The sequence below is a fragment of the Anas acuta genome, chromosome 2 (genome assembly GCF_963932015.1).
Source record: "Anas acuta chromosome 2, bAnaAcu1.1, whole genome shotgun sequence".
In the NCBI taxonomy this organism is placed as follows: domain Eukaryota; kingdom Metazoa; phylum Chordata; class Aves; order Anseriformes; family Anatidae; genus Anas; species Anas acuta.
In genome coordinates this window covers 20,275,234-20,300,052 of record NC_088980.1, presented here as the reverse complement: position 1 = coordinate 20,300,052, position 24,819 = coordinate 20,275,234, and the positions used below count along the sequence as shown (strand labels likewise).

Below are 24,819 nucleotides of genomic sequence, written 5' to 3'. Positions count from 1 at the left end.
GATTTATATGATTTTAAGTGTAAACAGATTGCAGTGGAATATCAGAGTATTTTGAGTGTTGGTATCTCAGCTTTGTCATCCAAAATAAACAGACATTACCAAGACTCTCACTGTTATCTGAACCATGAACACAATTACCGAACTAGATATCTACAAGCTGCATAATTTAATGGACCGCTAGCACAGTCTCACACAACACAGGTAGGATTCATGTATTTTCACCTCTGAATTTGCTGTGATGTGGGCATGTAAAGAATGCAAGAATTAGGAAGATTTTTTTCCATAAATATGTGTGTCCTGATCTCTTTCTGAATATCAAATGTACCATAAAATGTTGTTTTGGAGATTTAAAATAAAGTACACTTGTAAGACTATATCTATTGGGAATCTTATGGATGTTTTCTTACAGGATATTCTAATAAATTATGTTTAGAAATGTTAAAAAATACAATTATTTTTAAAGTCTTGGCTCTGAGTACTGCTCCTCACTTTGCTATGGCATGGTAGTTGTTACATGAACTTACTGTTCATCTTGCCTTGAAAGCCATCACACGTTTTGCCATAGATTTCACTGATGTGGTTAGAGGCACTGTATGGTTAGGATTTGAGGATAGAGAAGAATTATGATTATAATATAAGATGATTCGCCTTGCTGAATGCTTGTAGTTGGAGGCAGAGCTGTCTTCTGCAACACATTTGCGATTTGTATTTTTGTTGACTGTTCACTTGCAATTTTGCCTTTTCTGCTGCTCCCAGGAGCAACAGAACTCAGTATTTCACAGTATTTCACTCAGTGTGAGTTTTATATAAAACTAAGATTCACTTTCCATTCTAATCTGTATTTTGCTATGTTTTTCCCCCCATGTTAGGAGGATACAGATCATAATTATTATACTTCAAGAACATATGGCCCATATGATTCTACTAGCCGGGATTTGTGGGTCAATATAGACCAAATGGAGAAAGACAAAGTCAAGATTCATGGGATCCTCTCCAATACCCATCGGCAAGCAGCAGTAAGTTGTTATGCTTTTTCTTCTTTGACTGACATGGATTTCTTTCTTTCTTTTATTTTTTTTTTTATTTTTTTTAGTTAGGTACTGTTGGTTCAACAGTACTTACTAAATATTTTGACTACTGTTCACAGAGCTGCATCTTTGAGTTTTAGTTAAGCTATGAAATTCAAATGATTCCACATTGCCTTTTTTGTACCAGAAATAACAGTCCTTCAGAGATGTCTTTACAGATATATTTAAAGTATATTTCTGTTAGATCTCAAACTGTCAAACAGTAAACTACTTGCGTTGTTGAAGTGAGAAGAAATTTTGTCAATGACATCCATAACAATTGAATGGGACTGAGAATTAAGACGCTGAAGTTTTAAGCCTTCCATGAAGTGTATCTGTGTTTCCACTTACATTTTATATGAAGTGTCATAGTAACTTTTTCTTTTGGGAGAACGATAAAAATCATTATTATGTCATATAGCAACAGAAGTGATAGATGTGATTGCAGTTTCAGGCTAACAACAAATAAGTATTATTAAGAGTGTAAATAACCATCTTGTTTAATGCCTGGTAAAACTGGTATGAAAATAAGCTGTAAAGCTGAGAGAAAATCTAAGTTAAATTGTTAAATTCCTCTTTTCTCTGTTTATCTGTTACTTCCCTGGCACCAGCCATGTGACTGGCTCGGAGGAATGTCAGTGGCAGCAAGAAGAAATACCCCAGTATTTAGCTCAAAATACATAAAACAAAGTGGGGTGATAAATCTGCTATATTTGACTAACAGAGAGTCCAAACCATAAAATACCTTCCTTATAGCCAAAAAGACTGTAAGGAGCCAATGCAAATACAGAGGGCTCAGGCAGTTGTGTATCTTTTGGGTAGATTTGATAAAGCAAAGTATTGACTATTTTCTTAACACAGTTTGTTTCTAATGAGAAAAAATTCCAAGAGTACCTAAAAGTAAGAATTTATAATGTCTGCCTTGCCTTCTTCACCTGGGATTCTGGTGCTCTGTGTTGTGAGAGAGAATTGAAACATGTAAAAACTAATAGAGCAGTTAATGGAACAATTAAAAAGTATAGATCTATAGGATTTATATCAGTAATAGTGTGTTGTTGTTGTTTGTTTGTTTGTTTGTTTTTCAGAACATTACCACTGTCCTCTTAACTCTATAGTAAAATTTTAGGTGTGACTTGGATGTTCAGTTTAGATGAGACATATCACAGAATCACAGAATTTCTAGGTTGGAAGAGACCTCAAGATCATCGAGTCCAACCTCTGACCTAACACTAACAGTCCCCACTAAACCATATCCCTAAGCTCTACATCTAAACGTCTTTTAAAGATTTCCAGGGATGGTGACTCCACCACCTCCCTGGGCAGCCTGTTCCAGTGCCTAACAACCCTTTCAGTAAAGAAATTGTTCCTAACATCTAACCTAAAACTCCCCTGGTGAGGGGAGTATATTTGATTATTTGAACACTGACTGAGGTACAGGAGTAACTCATGCTTGTCATGCTCACTTCTCTTTCCTGTCAGTCCATTCTGTAATTTATACATGGAAAAAAATATTTTTCCATAAGTAGGTCAAAAATTCCAAGATTATTTCTGAAAAACAAGACATGCTTTATGCTTTTTAAAAAGACATTTATTTCTTGTAGTTATTAAAAAAAAAATCCTTAAATCCTATTGGTTCTTTATTACTGCGTTAAGCTATATAATTGTCAGTATTAAACACCTATTGCATTGTCAGAATTTAGGCCATCACTTTTTGATAGAAGTCAAAGAGATCAATACCTGTCTTGAGAGGGCATAAGATTAAGGCTTTATCTATTGGAACCACTATCATTATTCTAATATATATATTACAACAATTCAGAGGACTGTGAAAGGCAACTGTGCCACTTAAAAGCAGTTTAATGGTTATTCAGAAAGCCAATGTTAATAGGAAAAACGCATAACAGAAAGAGGGAAGGTCTGGTCAGATTTATTTTTTTGTAACAGTGTTCTTGGAAATTATGTGAGGTAGAACGAGAATATAAGTGGAATACATACATAAACATAGCATACACCTTCTCAATAGTGAAAACATGAAAAAAATAAGTTCTTTTAACTTAATTCATGAGCTGTCTTTTGCTATGCCAATGTGATTAAAAATGTTTGGTTGTGGATACATATTTACATACATACAGAAGAGGTCATTAGAACCTACTCAGTCCAATTAACACAATGCAAATGGATTTTGCATTCTAATTAAAAGTTAAATAAATAAATAAATAAATCCTGTCAAAATTCTGTCTTCCACTTAAGTGGAAAGAAAATCTAATTTAAAGTTCCTGTAAATCTTTAGCTGTTAATTTCATGCCAAATAATTCTGTAAACATCTCTAGTGGATGTGAATATAATCCTTCCTGAGAGAAGAAGTAATAATGTATAACCCAGATATAATCCATAAATAATAATAAATAAATAAAATTAAAATAATATTGTTTGGCCATTTGCCGAGGCGATCGGCTCCGGGGCAGACGCGTTCTGCAGCGGAGCGGGGGATCGGGCCAGGCAGGGCTAACTTTCCGGCATCGAGCCGACTTCAGGGAGCCGCCAGGAGCCGGCAGCCCTCGTGAGGGAGGCTGACGAGGCGAAGGCGGAGCCAGCAGCGCCCCCTCCCCCGGCCGTTCAAAAGCAGCCCCTAGGGAGCGCGAGCGACCAGGAGCGCGGCGACCAGGGCGGGCAAACAGGGCGTGGCGCGTCAGAAGGGAGTGGCGCGGCAGTTAGCGCGGCAGTTCGCGCAGGCAGGGCGAGCAGGAAGGGCGGAGAGCTACCCCCGCCCACACGAACGCCTGTTAACGACAGTCGTTAGCTAGGCGATAATGGTCTCCACCAGGCACGGAGCGCTCTGCAGGAGGTCGGTACACACCCAGACCGACTGCCCGCTAAAGAATGCAGCGGTTCAGGTCACGGGATGCAGGGAGTGTCAGAGCCTATTCCTGCCATCGGCAGGAGGCAGAGACGCTGCGTGTGTTAGGTGTGAGCAAGTGGATGACCTGATCCGCATGGTGGCGGAGCTCAAGGAGGAGGTGGAGAGGCTGAGGGCCATCAGGGAGTGTGAGCGGGAGATAGACTTCTGGAGCAACTCCCTGCAGGGCCTCAAGGAGAGGTACCGGGGTGAGACACCCCAAATGGGGGTGGACCCCCTGCCCAGTCGCCGTCGGGCAGAGGGAGGGGACCTGGGAGTTGAGGAGGAATGGAGACAGGTCCCTGCTCGACATCGCAGGCGATGCCCTCCTCTTCCGACCCCACCTTCCCAGGTGCCCTTACAAAACAGGTTTGAGGCCCTGGAGAATGAGAGATCAACAGCAACTGAGGAAGAGGTAGAAAGTGTTCCCAGGAGGATTCCTAGGGTGAGGAGGTCAACTCCACGCATCAGGACTGCCTCCACCAAGAACGAAAGAAGGGTGATTGTTGTGGGTGACTCTGTCCTTAGGGGAACAGAGGGCCCTATTTGTCGGCCTGACCCTACCCGTAGGGAGGTCTGCTGCCTCCCTGGGGCCAGGGTCAGGGACATTGCCAAGAAGGTCAAGCGCCTGGTACGGCCCACTGACTACTACCCGCTATTGGTCTTTCAGGCTGGTAGCGATGAAGTAGCAAAGAGAAGCCCGAAGGCGATCAAAAGAGACTTTAGGGATTTGGGGCGACAACTTAGAGGTTCAGGCGCACAGGTTGTGTTTGCCTCTGTCCTTCCGATAGGGGGGATGGAAGCTGAAAGGTGCGCTGTTCGCATAAACTCGTGGCTTCGTGACTGGTGTGACCGGCACAACTTTGGGTTTTTTGATCACGGGAAGGTCTATGCTACACCGGGCCTGATGGCACCGGATGGGATGGGCCTCTCTCGGAGAGGGGTAAGGATCTTGGGTCAGGAGTTGGCAGGGCTGATAGATAGGGCTTTAAACTAGGTAAGAAGGGGGATGGGGCTGAAACAAGGACTGTTGGGGCTGTGCCAGGGGGAACAATGGCAAGGCCGGAGGATAAGGTAAAGGCCCAGCTGAAGTGCATCTACACCAATGCACGCAGCATGGGTAATAAACAGGAGGAGCTGGAAGCCATCGTGCAGCGGGCAGGCTACGACTTGGTTGCCATCACGGAAACGTGGTGGGACCAGTCTCATGACTGGAGTGCTGCGATGCCTGGCTATAGGCTCTTCAGAAGGGACAGGCAGCACAGAAGGGGTGGCGGTGTGGCTCTCTATATTAGAGAGTCTTTCGATGTTGTAGAACTCGAGGCTAGGAATGACAAGATCGAGTCCCTTTGGGTTAGGATCGGCAGGGACAACAAGGCTAGTGTCCTGGTCGGGGTCTGCTATAGACCGCCGAACCAGGATGAGGAGACGGATGAGGAGTTCTACAGGCAGCTGACAGAAGTTGCGAAATCGTCAGCGCTTGTACTCGTGGGGGACTTCAACTTCCCTGACATATCCTGGAAGCACAACACAGCCCAGAGGAAGCAGTCTAGGAGGTTTCTGGAGAAAGTGGAAGATAGCTTCCTGACGCAGCTGATTAGTGAACCTACCAGGGGTGGTGCCCTGCTAGACCTTCTCTTCACAAACAGAGAAGGACTGGTGGAGGATGTGATTGTCGGGAACAGTCTTGGGCAGAGTGACCACGAAATGGTGGAGTTCACTATTCTTGGCGGGGCCAGGAAGGGAACCAGTAAAACCGCTGTATTGGACTTTCGGAGGGCTGACTTTGGGCTGCTCAGGACACTAGTTGGTGGAGTCCCATGGGAGGCGGTTCTGAAGGGCAGAGGGGTCCAGGAAGGCTGGGCGCTCTTTAAGAGGCAAATCCTAATGGCGCAGGAGCGGTCTATTCCCATGCGCCCAAAGATGAGCCAGCGGGGAAGAAGACCAGCCTGGCTCAACAGAGAATTGTGGCTTGAGCTTAGGAGAAAAAAGAGGGTTTATAATCTTTGGAAAATTGGGCAGGCCACTGAGGAGGACTATAAGGATGTAGCGAGGCTGTGCAGGGACAAGATTAGGAAGGCCAAAGCTCGTCTGGAGCTCAATCTGGCTACTGCCGTTAAAGATAATAAAAAACGCTTTTATAAATACATCAACACAAAAAGGAGGACTAGGGAGAATCTCCATCCTTTACTGGATGCAGGGGGAAACTTAGTTACAAGAGATGAGGAAAAGGCGGAGGTGCTCAATGCCTTCTTTGCCTCAGTCTTTAGCGGCAAAACCGGTTGCTCTCTGGATACCCAGTACCCAGAACTGGTGGAAGGGGACGGGGGGCAGGATGTGGCCCTCACCATCCACGAAGAACTGGTTGGTGACCTGCTACGGCACTTGGATGTGCACAAGTCGATGGGGCCGGATGGGATCCACCCAAGGGTACTGAGAGAACTGGCAGAGGAGCTGGTCAAGCCCCTATCCATCATTTATCAGCAGTCCTGGCTATCGGGGGAGGTCCCAGCTGACTGGCGGCTAGCAAATGTGACGCCCATCTACAAGAAGGGCCGGAGGGCAGACCCGGGGAACTACAGGCCGGTCAGTTTGACCTCAGTACCAGGGAAGCTCATGGAGCAGATCCTCTTGGGAGTCATCATGCGGCACTTGAAGGGCAAGCAGGCGATCGGGCCCAGCCAGCATGGGTTTATGGAAGGCAGGTCCTGCTTGACGAACCTGATCTCCTTCTACGACAAAGTGACGCGCTGGGTGGACGAGGGAAAGGCTGTGGATGTGGTCTACCTTGACTTCAGCAAGGCTTTTGACACCGTCTCCCACAGCATTCTCCTCAAGAAACTGGCTGCTCTTGGCTTGGACTGGTGCACGCTTCGTTGGGTTAGAAACTGGCTGGATAGCCGGGCCCAAAGAGTTGTGGTAAATGGAGCCAAGTCCAGTTGGAGGCCAGTCACTAGTGGCGTCCCCCAGGGCTCGGTGCTGGGGCCGGTCCTCTTTAACGGTCCTCTTTAACATCTTCATCAATGATCTGGATGACGGCATCGAGTGCACCCTCAGTAAGTTTGCAGATGACACCAAGCTAGGTGCGTGTGTCGATCTGCTCGAGGGTAGGAAGGCTCTGCAGGAGGATCTGGATAGGCTGCACCGATGGGCTGAGGTCAACTGTATGAAGTTCAATAAGGCCAAGTGCCGGGTCCTGCACCTGGGGCGCAATAACCCCAAGCAGAACTACAGGCTGGGAGAGGAATGGTTGGAGAGCTGCCAGGCAGAGAAGGACCTGGGAGTGATGGTGGACAGTCGGCTGAGTATGAGCCAGCAGTGTGCTCTGGTGGCCAAGAAGGCCAACGGCATCCTGGCTTGTATCAGAAACACTGTGACCAGCAGGGCTAGGGAGGTGATCGTCCCCCTGTACTCGGCTCTGGTGAGGCCGCACCTCGAGTACTGTGTTCAGTTTTGGGCCCCTCGCTACAAGAAGGACATCGAGGTGCTTGAGCGGGTCCAAAGAAGGGCGACGAAGCTGGTGAGGGGCCTGGAGAGCAAGTCCTATGAGGAGCGGCTGAAGGAGCTGGGCTTATTCAGCCTAGAGAAGAGGAGGCTCAGGGGTGACCTTATTGCTCTGTATAAGTACATTAAAGGAGGCTGTAGCGAGGTGGGGGTTGGCCTGTTCTCCCATGTGCCTGGTGACAGGACGAGGGGGAATGGGCTAAAGTTACGCCAGGGGAGTTTTAGGTTAGATGTTAGGAAGAATTTCTTTACTGAAAGGGTTGTGAGGCATTGGAACGGGCTGCCCAGGGAGGTGGTGGAGTCACCATCCCTGGAAGTCTTCAAAAGACGTTTAGATGTAGAGCTTAGGGATATGGTTTAGTGGGGACTGTTAGTTTTAGGTCAGAGGTTGGACTCGATGATCTTGGAGGTCTCTTCCAACCTAGAAAATTCTGTGATTCTGTGATTCTGTGATTCTGTTTCTTTGTGTGTTGTTTGTTTGTTTTTAATAAAGTATCAACTATTGCTCTTTCTTAAGTGGAGACATCAAAGCTTTGGGCCAAAGAATAGTCAACAACAACAAACCACCTTCAAACCAATTTTTACTGTAGTTACTCTTCTTAAATGCCAAATACCAATGAGCTGTATACTCAGTACCTATTTAGGCTTCAGGCCATTATGCATATTTTTACGGGATATAACTTTAAAGCAATGAAAATAATTTTCTGGAATTTCAGCATACCTTTCTGTCATGGCTACTGATTTGTTCAGAGTTGAGACAGATAGCACACCAGGTGATACCAGTGGGTGGCCAGATTAGTCAATGAGCTGAAGGAAAGCAGTGGAATAGATGGGAAAGGAGAGAGCCATAGGCAGAAAGAGAAAATGAATTTGCATTTGAATGGTACTTTATGGAGACCTTAGCTGAGGAGACGTCTGTTCTCTAAATCTCCAAATTACTGTTCTCTGCTATGAATTCGGCTGATAGTAACCAGTACGTTGACAGAGGAAAAATATTTTTTTCCTTTTTGTATTTTGCTATAAGTAGTTTAAGTAAAGTTTGCTAGTAATTCTGTTGCTTATTTTTTTATAAATAATTTCAGGTCCTGTTTAGGAGGAGGTGGGTCTGGGAAGAGGTCTGGGAAGTGGTGTAACTTGGATTTGATGAAAAAATTGCCTTTTTTCATCAGATAAGCACCCAAGTAACATCAAGAGGTCAGGGAGAGCACCTGAATCTGAAGAGACGTGGCTGAGGAGCAAACCACCCACCACCAAAGCAGGGATTCTGTAAAACTGATATATAGGTGGCTCTTCTTAACAAAGAGACTTAAACAAATGTTTTTTTGTTGTTGCTTTTTATTTGTTTGTTTAGAAAAAAATCAACAAATCTTTCTTAATTTCACTCTTATAAGAGAGTTATAAGTTCTGAGAGATGTGTTTTTTTGTCTAAAGTCTTCAGTTATGAAACAGAACATAAAAGCCTGAAAGCAGTGATACACAAAATTGTTCCCAGTTAACTGTTGACAATTCCAAATTTAGAATAACAAGGCTCCAGTGAAAAATAAAAAGCAATGATTGAAACAGATATTTGAAGTGGAGAACTCTCTCTTTTTTTTTTTTTTTCTCTTACCTTTCTACACAATATTGATTTTATTTTCTCATGTTGTTTCTTTCAGAGAGTAAATCTGTCCTTCGATTTTCCATTTTATGGCCATTTCCTACGTGAAATTACAGTGGCAACTGGGGGTAAGTGGCGTTCTAACTGTTTACTTTGAGTAATTTGAGAAGAGTTTCTTGCAGGTATTTTAATTTTTTTTTCTTCCATACATGTCAGGAGAGAAACTGCAGTATTTCTTTAGGAAATTTTGCTTTCCACATAAAAGAAAATTGTAAAATATAAATATAATGAAAATTCAAGCTACATGAGTTTTACTGATATAAAATGTTCTCAGTGGAAGACTTTATAGTGTTAATTGTTTTCTGTTTATGCATTTCCCCCAGTAATTACATTTGTGTGTGTGTGTGTGTGTGTGTGTGTGTGTGTGATTCACAGAATCACAGAATCATCTAGGCAGGAAGAGACCTCCAAGATCACCTAGTCCAACTTCTGACCTAACACTAACCAGTCCTCCACTAAACCATATCAATAAGCTCTACATCTAAACGTCTTTTAAGGACCTCCAGAGATGGTGACTCAACCACTTCCCTGGGCTGCCCATTCCAGTACCTAACTTCTTTACCCTTTCGGTAAAGAAGTTTTTCCTAATATTTCGCATTCACAGACAGTGCTGGAGCCAAAACAAGGGAGAGAAATGTCAGCAGGTTTGGGCTGCATGAGGACAAGGGATTTAGTATCCAATGATGATAAGTGCTGGTAGAAGTACGTAACTTGGGTCAGAAAAGGAAAACAGAGAGGCAGAGGGGAGCATTGTGGAGAGCACAACTGCAGCATTCTCTCATCTTTGAGATGTCCAGCAAGTTCAGAGACTCTGTCTTGTGGAGGTCTGCTAAGAGGTGCAATGGGACAAGAAACATAAATAGGGGCCACTGTCACCAGTACCAGTCCTGCCCTATCCCTGGTCAAGGTTTCTCCTTCTTATGCTGTGGGTGGCCAGTTGGCCAGGACCTGAGGATGTTGCACTGGAGCTCTGAACAGGGAGAGTACAAAAAGTTGGGGCAGAGCAGCAACCAGAGCCTCAACAAGAGTAGGAGCAGGAGTTCAGGTTGATGTCTGAAGTTCTGTGTTAATATCTCCACTTTGCTACCAAAGTAGAAGAATAGAAGAGATGGACAGAGGTGAAAAAAGAGTCTGATATGAAATGGTTGGATTGCAGTCAAAATGACTAATAAAATAAATAATTGCAGAATTATGGGCTGACTTCAGTATTGGGATTTTTTCTTTGTCAGGGATGGCATTTTGATGCTGAGAGAGACCAGATGAGCTGTGAATGACCGTAATATTGGGGCTTGTCCGATTTTTAGTTGTTTTGGTGTTTGACCACTGACACCTAGCTCTGTATCCTATTACTAGAGGAGCTGAATTTCATGTGGAGTGAAAGCATGGGGTAGGATGGATCCTATACAGTTAAAGCAGCGGCAATGGGGACAATGTTCAGTCTGTAAATGCCCCCTAATTACTACTGCTGAACTTGTTTCCTTGAAACAAGTTAAGTTCACTCTTTCTTCAAGTAATTCTTTTTATTTGGCCACTCTTTTGGGTCATCACTTTTAATGAGGGCCTGTCACTGAAATGCTACTTTGATCAGGCTCCTCAACATGCCCCTAAACACATTACTAGGAGTAAAGTTTGGCTCTCAAGGAGAGCTGTGCAATAGCAATTTGCAAGGGAAAGAAAATTATTTTAGAGTAGAACATTTATGGACTATTTATTCATTTATTTAAAAACAAATAAAACAACTACAACAAAGAAAACTTGCAGATATTTAGGGTTAACTGCAGCTTTATAGAATTATTTTCTCTTGTTATTATAATCGATGGAACTCTGAATGATAATTCTTTTTGTTTTGCTCTGCTTCTACTAAATACAATTGTACTGTAGTGAATAGGTTGTGGACTATTGTCAAGCTAAATAGCACTTTAACATCAGTCTTTTCAAAATAGGCCACTAACGTTAATACAGAGACACTTCTGTCCTTCATGTTACACTTCCGTAATTTTCATGCTCAAAATTAAGCATGAAGAGGTGAGATCTAGTCAATAATCACTTTTAAAATATTACCTTAATAAAGCTCAGTAACTGTAAGTCATCCTGTCAATTCAGGACAGGATGCAACTTCTGCAACTTTAAGTCTTCTAAGCCCTTTTAGCAGAAAAAGATCTATTTCTATGATAACCCTCTGATAAATGTTCCACATAGGCTCTATTTGCAAAGTTTGTTACCACAAGTTATCTGTGGTGCAGTGTGACTTGTATCACAGAGTCACAGAACAGTTGAAGTTGGAAGGGAACCCTGAAGGCCACCTAGTCCAAACACCCTGCTCAGAGGTACCTAGACCAGGTTGCCTAGGACCATGTCCAGATGGTTTTCGACATCCTTCAAGGACAGAGCTGCCAAACCTCTCAGGGCAACCTGTACCGGTGCTCCATCACCCTCACAGGAAGTAAGTTCTTCCTGATGTTTAGATGGAACTTTTTGTGTTCCAGTTTGTGCCTGTTGCCTCTTGTCCTGGCACTGGGCACCACTGAAAAGAGCCTGGCTCCATCTTTGTACCCTCCCTTCAGGCATTAACAGACATTTACAAGATCGCCCCTGAGCCTTCTCTTCTCATCTCAGCTCTCTCAGCTTCTCGTAGAAGAGGTGCTCCTGTCCCTTTACCATCTTGGCAGGCCTACATTAGACTCTTTCTTGTATGTCCACTTCTCCTTTGTACTGGGGGGCCCAGAACAGGACACAGTACTCCAGCAATGCTTAGTAGAGTAGAAGGATCACCTCTCTTTACCTGCTGGAGAACTGTCCCTAAAGCAGCCAAGAAAACTGTTAGCCTAGCATTAGCAGCAAGGGCACATTGCTGACTCATGTTCAACTTGGTGTCCACCAGGACTCATAAGTCCTTTTCTGCAGAGCTGCTTTGCAGCTAGGTGGCCCACAGCATGTACTGGTATCTGGGGTTTTTCCTCCTGAGGTGCAGGACTTTGTATTTATCCTTGCTGAACTTTATAAGATTCTTGTTGGCCCATCTCTCCCGCCTGTGGTAGCCTAACAATAAACGGTAAGGACAGGTCCTTTTAATACTGTATGGTCTACTGTTTCTCAGTAGTAAAAGTCTTATAATGGCATTTTTATTATTAGAGATCTGGAAGACCTCAAGAGGTTATTCTTGGATGAAAAGAATGAAAAAGTTAATGTGTGCAGGTGTCCCACATGACAAATGTACACTTTCTGGGGAATAGGATATGATTAATTATGCTAATGACAACACTGCAAGCTGTTTTTACCTCCCAGTCATGAATTGACAACCTTGTCAAAAGGAAAGTTGAGGACAATGGTACATTAAATCCCTGTCATGATAAAAATGCCTACTATAATGTTTTCCTCTTTTCTTTATGTAGGTTGTGCTGCAGCATAGTACGGTTTCCAAGTTACTTAAGATTCCTTTTAAATTTCTGGGGTGTATACTCAACTTATTTTTCTCTTTATTTTTTATTTAGAACAGGGAGTAAAAATAAGTAGTTTGAGGGCTTTACTCAGTGATGTCCTCAGCTTATGTTTAACAAAGCTATTTAATTTATATTAAATGTAAAATAATATATTTTTATGTCAATTTATGTCATATTAATGTCAATTTATGTCATATTAATATGTCAATTAATAATGTTAATATAAAATTATATTTAAATAAATATTCAAATAAATAATTAAATTAAAGTAATTTATATAATTACTAATTAATAACATAGTTAGCAATTTGTGTTTTTTTGGCATAGAAGTATGTTTCCGCAAATTCCTATAAACCACATTTTTAAATAATGTCATGTTCTGTTGTGATTTTTATCTATAACTGTAAGATTTCGATATTGGAAATTGCAGCAAATACATAGAAGAGGTGTTTAGAATATAACCCATGTATTTGTACGGGCAAAAAAAATAAATCAAAACTCTTCCTCAAATAGATGTGTAAAACTGGTGGTTAGTTTGGGGCTAATTAATACTAGGAGCACCTGTGAGTACATGGTGACAATAACTTTCCCTTATTTGACAGTGCATTTACTTTCCCTTAGACCTGTTTTGTGGCAAAGCAGCATATAGAAGCTCCAAAACATATTAAGGCATTCTGCCAGGTCAAAATGACCGTTGATTTAGGCAATCTTTCAGGAACACTCATTAAAACGGAAACCATGTGTGCATCCTCTAAGAATCATAGAATTTTCTGACAAGTTGTTATAAACTTAGATTCTCTAGTGGTTTTTGTTGTTAATGTCATTTTGTTTTGTTTGTTTTGTTATGATTTTCAAGTCTGTTTCTGTTAAAACTTCTCTACCTCTTCAGAACTTTTATAGACTTTATAGCAATTTCAGTAGTAGCTCCCAGTGGGCAAGCTGTTGCACCATTGTGTCATGGCGCACAGATGACTGATACAGGACAGAAAAAGAGGTGTGAATGAAAAGATAAAACTTCAATATTACAATTATTTGGTGTTGTCTATGTTTTATATCACACAGGTTACTATGTTGTCAGTGAGTGAGTTCTTCGGGTATGCAAATTTAGAAATACAAATATTGTAAAAATGAAGGAGGAACAAAGAGAAAATAATTGTATCAGGCTTCTATGCCTATGTGGAAACACAAACAAATTAGCATGCTTAGTAATAGGTTACGGTACGCAAACCACCAAATTATAGGAGAACTGGTTATAAACTGAACAAGGCAAGAACAATAATCTGATGATAGGCAGAGATCACTGCTCCAGCAACCATGTTGTCTGTAACAACCTGGACGTTCCATGAAAATATCACATCTTTATAAATTATAAAATGTATATTACCAAGAAGGAGTAAAAATTAACAGAAAAGCAAAAGATTAATATTTAGTGAAGGAAGGCAAAAGGAGTGAGTGACATGGTTATTGCTTCGTGAAAGCTTAGCTGATTCATGATGGGTTGATCACAGGTGGTTCTGGAGGGGGAACTTGGGTGAAAGTGCACAGAATCTGAAATAACTCTACCATGAGTTAAGAGCATTGGAATAGCCTGCAGGAAATTTACACGTGAAATTAATAGATTATAGAGAAAGGATGCAATTCATCTATCTGTGTTGACATCTATGTCCATGTTTGTCATCCTTAACTCACGTACAGTCGGTAGAGATGTAATCAATATAGTCAGTAGTCAATGAACACCAAAGGCAGATATTTAAAGCAGGCTGGATGAACTGCCTCTTGTATCTAATTCTCTCTGTTTGTCAATGTATTATATCACTACAAAGTGATTTTGGGGTGATGAGTTCAGGTATGGATGTTTAACATTTTTAAGTCAGTGTGAGTTAACCGTGGGTTATTTTATCAGCTAGCACAATGAAGGTTTCAGAAATGTCCACCTAATCCATGAAATATCAAATGCACAAATACATATTCAGGAAAAAAAAAAAAAAAAAAAAAAAAAAGACTCAAATGTGTTGCAGAGAAAAAAGAGAAAAAGCATTTATTAAAAATGTTCTGCATAGGTTGGAATCTTATCAGAATTACAACAAGGAACTTCTGTTAAAAAGTTTTCAAATGCTAAATCAGTCAAAATATAGTTAACATGGCACCTTGTAGACAACTGAAACATAGCACTGAAAATAAAATATTTTGGAAGTTTAAAATGACATGGGATTCCAAATACAGCATATATTAGCCAAAACTAACCAAGGAAGTTAGAGGGCTGATGAGGATGTATGGGAATTATAGAATCAGGAGCTAAAACAATAAATGTGCAATAGGTTTTGTAATAAAGTAGGGATGGGCCTTCGAAAAACAAGCCATATATTTCCACATTTCTGTAGCTTACTGCTCAGAGATCTGGAAACTAGACAGCCTGTCAGACACTTCCACAGCATTCGACAGACACAAAGCACTGACACATTTCAGCAGAGCAGTCAGCTGTTCCATCCTGTGATATCTGAGAGGACGATTGCTAGTCATCTTGTTGGGAGTTTGCTAGTCATCTTGTAGGGAGTAGGGTCCCTGGAGGACTGGGGACATAGTATTTACCTGAGAATGGCAATTCATTGTCATATTGCACTGCTGAAGTTGGAGCAAGCAGTTTAATTTATAAAGACTGCTTTAAGAAATGCTACAAAGCTACTGGGGGAAGGAAAAAAAAAAAAAAAAGAGAGAACTTCTGCTAAATGATCCTTCAATGGAGGTGCATTCCTTAGCAGCAGGCTTAGGGCTTATTTGGAATAATTCTTACTGGTGCCATGCTGTCTGAGCATTCATACTACCATTAATAATGGAAAGAATACCAGACAAAAAAACATCCCCAAATGAAAACACACTGTTTTCAAATAAACGTTTGCAGTTTTCTAAAATTGAAATCAAGAACCCTTTGTATGATCATGTTACTGCCTAAAGTCAGGTTTTGTCGTAATATTTTTACTTACTGAAGAGAGAGGTCTTTTTTCATCTAAGATGACACTCCATAGCCTTTCATCAAAACTGCAGATGTTTTACCCAGTAATGATTCAAGGCAAATCACAGGCACTGAAAATGGTAGAATATAGTTTCTGTTGAAAACTGCTGTTATTGGAGCTTGTGCTGATGAGCAACCATGAAGCACCTGAGCACAGCCTCTTAACTCACTAGTTGGGACAGCAGGTTCACATCTTTTATTCTTATGAGAAAGAGTAGTAGTTATTCTAGTATCAAACTGTTTATAAATGTGTGTGTAACTTGTGGGAAAGTAGCAAGAGAGGAAGAATCTTGAGTTAATTAGTTAGATTGCTGCTTAAAAGATTAATTTCTATACATTTTGAGGAGGGATACTATGAAAAATAATTACCAAACTGCACAGAATTGTAATTTTGCATCACATTTTGCAGTACTTTACTTCCAGGGAAAAAAAAAAAGACAGCATGCTACTGTTAAAGGAGTAAGGCCTGAGGCTACACTTCCTGAGCTCCGTCTTTTTGTGTTGGCCCGCAGAGTAATACATCTGAGCAGGAGGGAAATCTGTCCCCTGTTCTATGTAAAAAGAAGGATCCAGATGGTTAGGATCTTAGATTGGAAAGGGTGATGATGGCTGTGAATTTGAAGCCTGGGATTAGCCTGTATTAGTGGAAGTTTATCAGGAGATTTCCAGACCTCAGAGGATAAATATGCTCATGTGTTTCCTTGCATCATTCATAAATTTTCTTAAGCTTTAAAAACAGTGGGTAGATGGAGTAAATCTGTCTGGGTTATTTTACTGGGATATCTGGAGTATCACTGAGTGGTGCATCGTGTTGGAGCCAGTCAGAAATGTGGGTCAGGGCTTTTCTGGTCATTCCTGTTGCTCTAGACCCTTTAGCACAGGAGCCAGCAGGAAATGTATTCATTACTTAATGAAGAGCTCTTTGATAACAAAAGTCATTTTATGGACTACAGCTGTTAAATGGCAAAGGTGATATAAAGCAGACTGTACATCCCAATGTTTCTAGCCAGTATCAGTGACTCAGGCTACCTTGTGTCCATTACAGGGGATTACACTTGTCATCACCAGTAGGCAAATAAGGACTGTGGAGAGCGGGCTATTAACTGGCAAATATCAGCTCACAGAACTGCAATCTTTTTACCTCTTAACATCTTGTCTTTTTCTCATGTCTTATATTACAACACAGGTGTTAGTATTTTTTTCCTCCCTGTATAGCTTCCTTTGCCTTTACTCCTGTGTCAATGTCCCTTCCAGAGCTACCTTTCCTCCTTCTGTAAGAGGGAACCCTCGTATCAGCTTCCCCTGAAATTCTGTTTTGTCTTGCTTTCCATCAGTGAACTCTTAAAATTATTTATGTTCCTGCCTTATGCTTTATCCTTAGAAATTGGCCCAGAAACAGGGCAAAGATAATGCTAAGCTTTGGGGAGGTGAAATCCATATGCCTTGACATCACTCTGACATAGTGCATGACATAAAAGGGCATTAGCCTATTTACGGCTGAAGTTTACAGGAAGTAGTTGCACTGAAGTGGTAACAGGACTTAAAATGGTGACATTTGTATTTGTCTGTATGGTTCTGTTTCATAAAGTAACAGATAATTGCCAAAGCATTTGCCCACATGGAATGTCAAACGAATGCTTAAATAATTTTACACATCAGACAATAATAACTTGAATGGCTTAATGTTAGTGTAAACAGCCTTCAGGATAGCCAGCAACTGTTTCACTGAACATTGGGAAATTGTAAGGTATAGGTTGTGTCTAAAATGAATCCACTACTTTTTATTGTAGAATTTTATAGTAGGCATAACTTCCACTGTCCTTTTTTGTAGCATTGAAAAGTTTAAATAATATTGTGCTTTTACATCATAATAAAAATTTTAATGCATGACAAGTCTTTATTTCTGTCTCCCACAAAACACAGTGTTTATTTGTTTTGTTGCATGTTTCTAAGTTTGAAAATGAAACTTCAATCCATTTATGCCTTTGTTTCAATATTTGTAAAAGCTAATGCCTACGTCCAGTCTCATAAAGTGTTACGTGGCTTTATTTTGCATTTCCTATCCTATAACACCCTCTTCTAGCTCCTATTCTCATTGTAAAAGATTGAAAAACTGAATGTTGCATATCTCAGCTGAAAAGTCATTTACAAAGAAAAACAAATATATATATTTCCAAACCAACACCAGGCAACTGAAAGCTAGTGAGAACAATGGGTAATTAATGGGTATTTAATTTCTTATTAGAACAGAAAATTCCTGATAAGTAGTAGAAAATAGGCCTTTCGTTGCTATAATACAGTGTTGCATTAAAATGATGTATTGATGTGCAAGTCCTGGACCTAAGGAAGTGTTCTTAGTCTGTAAACCTTCTAAGATTCATAAAATATTATTTGTATATGCCTGTTTCAAACAGTCAGAATAAAATAAATATATAAAAAAAATTGTTGCAGTTGTTTACATATTTTTATTTATTTATTTATTTATTTATTTATTTTTAAAGGAAGTAATTCAAAGCATAGATCTATCAGGCTGGGAAATGTGTTGAAAATGCAGTTCATATGCAAAGGACTGCTCTAAACTGCAGTATTTCTAGTAAGAGTCAGTCTTATTATCTTATTATTTTGAATTCTGCCCAATTATAATTAATAGCTGTCCTTTTCTAAAAGTTAACATACAACTTTGACAAAAGCTATTCCTGGTCCTCCTATGTAAGGTTTGTTTGAAAGTGCTGAATTCCTAATAATATCAATTTCTATGTAAAGGGCTTGATCCTATAAGTGTCATGGTGAAGGTTCTTTCTTTTTGCCTCTCAGAAGCAAACTTGTAGAAATTCAGGCTTCTGTAAATGTAAGATTAAATTTTTTGATGTGAAATTATGTACACTATGTGATGCCATTGTTGACTGGTACCATGGCACCATGTACTTTTGCTGACTGTTCATAACAACCAGGGAAACTGAGGGCTTCATCTCTTCCATATCCGTAACTGTCATACATGTATATTTATGTTATTGATCATGAAATACTGATTAAATTCATATTGTTCCTTATGTTTCTGGTAAATTCTATGGACTACTGCACTGACTGTTTTGGCTGACTCATTTGATTTCCCTAAGAAGCCTGTTAACTAGTAACAGAAAAAAAATGTCTTGGTCTTCCTGCTTCTGAAGCAGATTGTAAAGCTCTACATATTGCCACAGGATGTTCCCCTAATTGCCTGTATTTTGTATAAGGACAGCTCTGCAACACTTCACAGTAGCTGCTTTGTTAAAAGCATTTTCTACTACTGAAGGCAGAACCAATACTCACACCCACCCCTTTTCTGAAATAGCAGAGCAACAGAAATGATTACCCTAGTCAAAGGGTAAAATATGAAAGTCTATATTTTCCAAAAGACATTTACATAGAACATTAATTACAAGAAGAAGAGACTATTTTGCACAAAGTTTTTGCATATTAGTAGATAAAATGTCTTTTATTATTTCAGGATAAATATTAGAAATATTATGGTTGGAAGAAGCTCATAAACTTTTGTCAGTTCAACTAAATGGTGCTTTTAAAGCTATGATGCGGTGGCAGTCCTATCTACCCAGTTAATACATTTTTATTGTAGAAATTAAGGGGCCTTTCTCCACTTTTTTTTTTTTTTTCCATGTCCAGTTAAATACCTTAAAAAGTATTTCAACCACTCGTATGAAGATGTAGTGAAAAGTTTTTAAACTAGCTCAAGGTTAGTCCAACAACTAAGCACGTATGTTGTATTATTTTTGTAATTTAATCTAATACTTCTGCATTGCACTACATTAGCTTTAGTATCTCTAAAACGATGCAATGCTATGTGGTATAGATGTGCTTATAAAAGCTTTATTTAAGAAACAAAAAAAAAAAAAAAAGAAAAAAGAAGAATAATAAAAAAGAAAAAGCATAATTCAAAGATCTGTTCCATAAATTCCTCAGAGAATCTGAACTTTTGTATTCTAGTAAGAAGGAAAAAAGAATTATAAGGAAGAGAAATCTTGAAAAAAATGCCCCATTTTCCAGCTTGGAATATCTTGGAAGAGAAGCTTATTTCTTCCCCTTTTTTTTTCATTTCAAGCTTACTAATTCATTGGGTACTGACAATATGTCCAAAGCATTTTTACCAGGAGTGTGGAGTTTTTGGTTGCTGTGCAGTAAGCAGCTTGTTTTTATCTGAAAGAAAAGTTTGAAAGCTTAGGCAGGCTTAATGAAAATCAATGAAGTATTTAAAAGCAAACACTGAAATTATTGCTGGAGAAATATAATTAGCAAAATAAATTGCATCCTAAAATATTTCCAAAGCAGACCATGGGGACCCAGTGTCAGTCTTCACTAATGAGGAAGCAAGAAATATTCTGGGGAAGCCACAAGAAGGCAGCAAAAAAAAGACTGGAACAATGCTACTGATAGTACAGTCTCACATTAAGAGGCTATTTTGTCACTTAGTTTTATGTTACCAGCTGCATTATTAAAAATATATTTTCTTTCTTCCTGTTATTAAGTGTCTGCTTTGTCGTATCCAAAATTACTGATTGCCCATAATTTCCATTTCCTACCCATGTTTCTCAAGACTGCTTGTGAGTATGAAAAACTTGTGAATCAAATCTATTTTGTAAACCTTTTTATGCTTATTACTTCAGATAAAATATTCTAATTTCTCTATTTGGGATCTGTCAATGTCAGAGGAAATGTCTGCTCCTAGAACTTCACTATGAACTCTAACAGAATGTAGATTTTCTTAATGTCTTGAAGGTACTGTTCTGTGGATGTGGTGATTGTCCTGCTTTGACTCTTGGGGAATTTTAAGAAAAGCAAATTCCTGCTACATAGGTTGCATTCCCTGCAGTTTGAAAACAGAGTGCATGCAACTGCTGTCTGAGTCACATTATGAAAAATCACTTGTCCGTTGCAAGCTTCTTCATTATAACATCATCCATCCCTTGGCAACAACCTTGTCTCAAGCCAGTCCTTGCTAAATTCATTACCCTTGCAAATTGTCAGATTGATATCAGTCTGTTTTCTGAAACCAAGGCATTGAAATAAACAGGTTACTATACATCTTTTTCGGTTTTGACCTGGGACCTAAATTTCTTCACTTGCTTCCACTTCTCCTTAAAATTTTGGCCTTGACTCCATTCACATCCTCTTCTCCTTCCTTCTATCAACTATTTGACTAAATAACATGCCCAACCTTCAAGCTTTCTCCTGCATCATACTAATAGTTAAATTTTGTGATAAAGCACAGAACTAATGATAAGATTTTTTTTTTTTTAAAAAAAAAAAGGAATGAAAAATATTTTTTGTTCTTTTCATGGAAAGTTTACCTCAAAAGTAGACATTTGGTTTTGTGTTTTATTTCCACTTTGGACAGCTTCTTCTATCTATTCCCAGATATTGATATTCCAGACTATTCTAGATAGGGTTTTGTTTCAGATCTTCAAATGCTAAGTACATATAATAGTAATAATTCCACACATTATATGTGTCGTTTTGAATTGTGACATGCAAATATGCTCCTGTTTCAGTCTTCAAAAGCAACTTGTGTCCATGTTTTTCTAGTCTGTCTCCAGGAAACAATAAGGCAGCCAGCATCACTAACTTGCTGTTCCTTTTCTGCCTGAACTGACCAGTTCTGATCTTAGCTCTTAAAAATGAGGGGATGAATATACATGGGGATGGGGCCATCAGTGTGTCTCCTTCAAGTGTTATGGCTTCAGAGCTGCCTCATGTTGCCAGAGACAACATTGACATAACTTAGCATGCAAAGTCTGCCCTGCTGTTCCTGTTAGAAGTGTTTTAATTTCACCTATTACCATACTAAACAATCTATGCCAGATGACGTATAGCCATTCTGTCTTTAACCAACCTGAAAAAAAGAAAACAAGACCTTGTAAAATTGCATCATGAGCCTTAATGCCTGGGGCCAGTTACCTGGAAAACACATTTTCTTAACTTAAATGGAGGTTGTTTTAAGAATCAAGGGGCTCCTTTGGTTTGCTAAAAATTATTGTGAAATTATACTATTGTTTCGTCAATGAAATAAGTGCTTATTAATTTAAGAGGTTATTAATTGGAGTGAGCTAGTTTGATGACTTTGGTGACTTTGGTGACATTCAGCTTGAGCTGAATGGCAGTAGTTGTGTGATTTCATAATGGAAGATGCAGTGAAGCCAAATAAAACAAGGTGTTATTTGGCAATGGCTTGATAGTGCAACAAAAGTCAATTTCTATAAGCCTTTTTTTTTTTCTTGTTCTTTTTTACTGCAGTTTATGTTCTGTTTTCATTCTTTACCTTATGTGTGAGAGGCATGAAACATAAAAGAATAAAAATATCTCTGGAGTATTTACTATGATTCTTAAATTTTACCTATTTTAGTCCTATGGAGTAAAATAAAGAATTTCCTTCTGTGGAGTAGTTTTCTATGAAGTGGGATTAAAAGGCATTATAGGTTTTATACATTTTATTTTCAGATTCCTATCCTATAATTTCTACCTGTCTCACAAAAGAATTTCAACCAGTATTTTAAGGTCAAAATTATGTTTATTAATCCATCAACCACATTTGGTTGATTAATCCATCAGCCACAATGACATTACTTTCCTTGGTCATAAAAGTCTAGGTCCACATGTTCAGGAAAAAGTCTTCAAACATTCTTCAAAACAAGTTATGTTCTTAGCCATTCTAATAAATTCTTGGCTTCTATTAAATAATAGCATGGAAGAAAAGCCACTTCTTGCTTTGGAAGAGATATATTTTCACTGCCCTTCAACAGCCAGCCAGTGGCTCAATTAGATACATGAAAATTTATCTTTAAAGAGAACTTGTGTGTTTTTACAAATGCTTTGTTTATGCTTCTGCAGCTGTAGCTTTTATGACCATTTTAGTTGTTAACTCCAACTTCTAGTATAAACATGGGCTTTTGATAACACAGAAATTAGAAAGTTGTGCACTCCACTGTAAAAATGTCCAAGAAATAATAATTGGCACTAATTCAAATGTATTCACTCAACACGTAGTAAAACATTTCAGTGGAGCAACTTGTGTTATCTTGGTACTTCCAATAATTTGGAGTTCTTCAGAATCTTGCCCTAGATTTAAAACTGAAAAAATATATTTATTCAAATTTTAATATAAGCATTATGAATCTATCTAAACTGTGAGGGATCAATAGTTTTAACCTATGTAAAAAGTAACTCAAATATTACTTATCAAGCACTTTGGACATTTGAAATGACAAACAATATCATTGTTTTAAATATCTTGTTTTCACTGCTAGCTATGTGGGGTTTATTCTCTTGCTGTTGTTACTGAAAAAAACAGTTTTGCTGGAAACGGAAATGGAACACAAGTATAATACCTATCCATAAATGTACATCTTAAAATAAGGTCAATTATATATTATAACAGTTTAGTTATCAATTATTCAAGTAAATTTAATTAAATTTCATGCAAACTAGAATGGTGATAAAATGTGTATTTACTATGGTAAATAGTGCATTTGGTTTAATGTGAAATAAAAAGGTAGAAAAATATATGAAGTACACTTTATCCTTCATATAGTTTAAAATCCATGTGCTTGGAAGTTTGTAGTGTGGAGTTTCATGCGCATATTTTATTGACAGAAAACTAACCTACTTCTACCATATATTCTTGTTAGGATTAAGGAGATTTGAAAGATCACAGTTTTAATGAATCTTATAAGACATGTTTTCCTTTCAAATGTGTTGAAAGTATTAATCTTGCAGGGAAAAATGTAGTACTGGCTAGGCACAGTCAAGAAGATTGTGAGATACTTCTGAGGTTGAAAAGTAGTTGTTTTGAAATATAGCTGTGTTGACGTCTTGTTTTGTTTTAAATTTAGTAATTTTAGCAGTCAGTATAGATATTAAAGGTCAGCTCTGCTCACAGAAGCACCTTAAACTTATCAAATGTTTGAAAACTAAAAAAAGGCATCCTTTGCAGCACATTTTTTATTCTGTGCTTCCTATTCAGATGTTTTTGTTTTTGTTTGGTTTGGTTTGGTTATTTTATTTATTTATTTATTTATTTTCTAATATACTTTTTTTTTCTAATATACTTTTTTTTTTCTAATATACTATATATGTAATGCGAATATGAGGTAGAAATCCAAATACTTATATATTAGGAATATATATATTTCTAATACTTGGCAGTGAAGCCAAATAAAACAAGGTGTTTTATGTGAATATGAGGTAGAAATCCAAATACGTATATATTAGAAATATATTAGAAATATATATATATAGAAATATAGAAATATATATATATATATTTCTAATATATACGTATTTGGATTTCTACCTCATATTCACATTACAAGGATATCACAATTGGGTAGTTTTTTCCACATTTTGTTTCTGGACAATGTCTTATTGAATGAAATGGAATCACTCTTATGACTTGCTACTTCTATTGGGTTGCATGATAGTTGCATCTCATGCTTGCCATGGTGCATCTCATAGAAAACAGCTCTATGGGAGACATCTTTTACCCTTACTTGTTTAGATGCAATTGATTGCTGAAAGCTACACATGGTAGCTTTCTTACTTCCACAGCTGCTTGGAAAATTTTGTCTTGTTGGTGTGATCTGTGTGAAACTGCTCATCTAATAGAGAATTTTTTCTCTAATCATAGGCAGCAATGAGACATATTAAACTGTTTCTTCCTCTTTTATCTGTCCAATGTTCCTTTTGGAAAAATGTTCTTTTCAGAAAACTAGTGCAGGCTTTAAAGAGCACACAAATTCCAAAACATGGAGCTACCTACCACCCCGGTACCAGTTTGGCATTAACAAGATGGTTCAACTTTGAAAAAATTCTGAAATGTGTTCTCTGCCCATGTATATCCCTCTGTATGATGGGTATATGAATGATCCAAGGGTACCATATGTAGCCTTTTTTCACGGGGATTATAATGACTTATTTGTTCTTCAGCATTGCCCTTAATTAGTTGCCTTCCTTCCACTTGTCAGAAGCCAGACTACTGCAAGAGTAAACAGCACAGTCAGTAGGAAACTTACCGGGGCATTGTCACTAAGGCATAACTTACTGATGTGCCTGTTAATTGTACTGCAGCTGAATAGCATTTCTGTAGAAGAATGATGGTTGTGTTATAACAATTAAGCTATGCATTTTGATAATATGGCAAATAGCTTTCTCACCTCAGTACATTAATTTAAAATTGGGACAGTGTGGGATAAAAAGAT

General features: G+C 38.9%; 1 protein-coding gene across 2 annotated transcripts in view; it reads left to right on the top strand.

Annotated features, from left to right (window-relative positions):
* PLXDC2 (plexin domain containing 2) overlaps positions 1-24,819 on the top strand; it is a 271,670-nt gene that overhangs the window by 145,594 nt on the left and 101,257 nt on the right. For both annotated transcript variants that reach the window (XM_068673780.1, XM_068673781.1), the window contains 2 exons: positions 870-1,016; positions 9,123-9,192. In XM_068673780.1, coding sequence (XP_068529881.1) covers positions 870-1,016; positions 9,123-9,192 — 217 coding nt within the window. The remainder of the gene's footprint in view (positions 1-869; positions 1,017-9,122; positions 9,193-24,819) is intronic.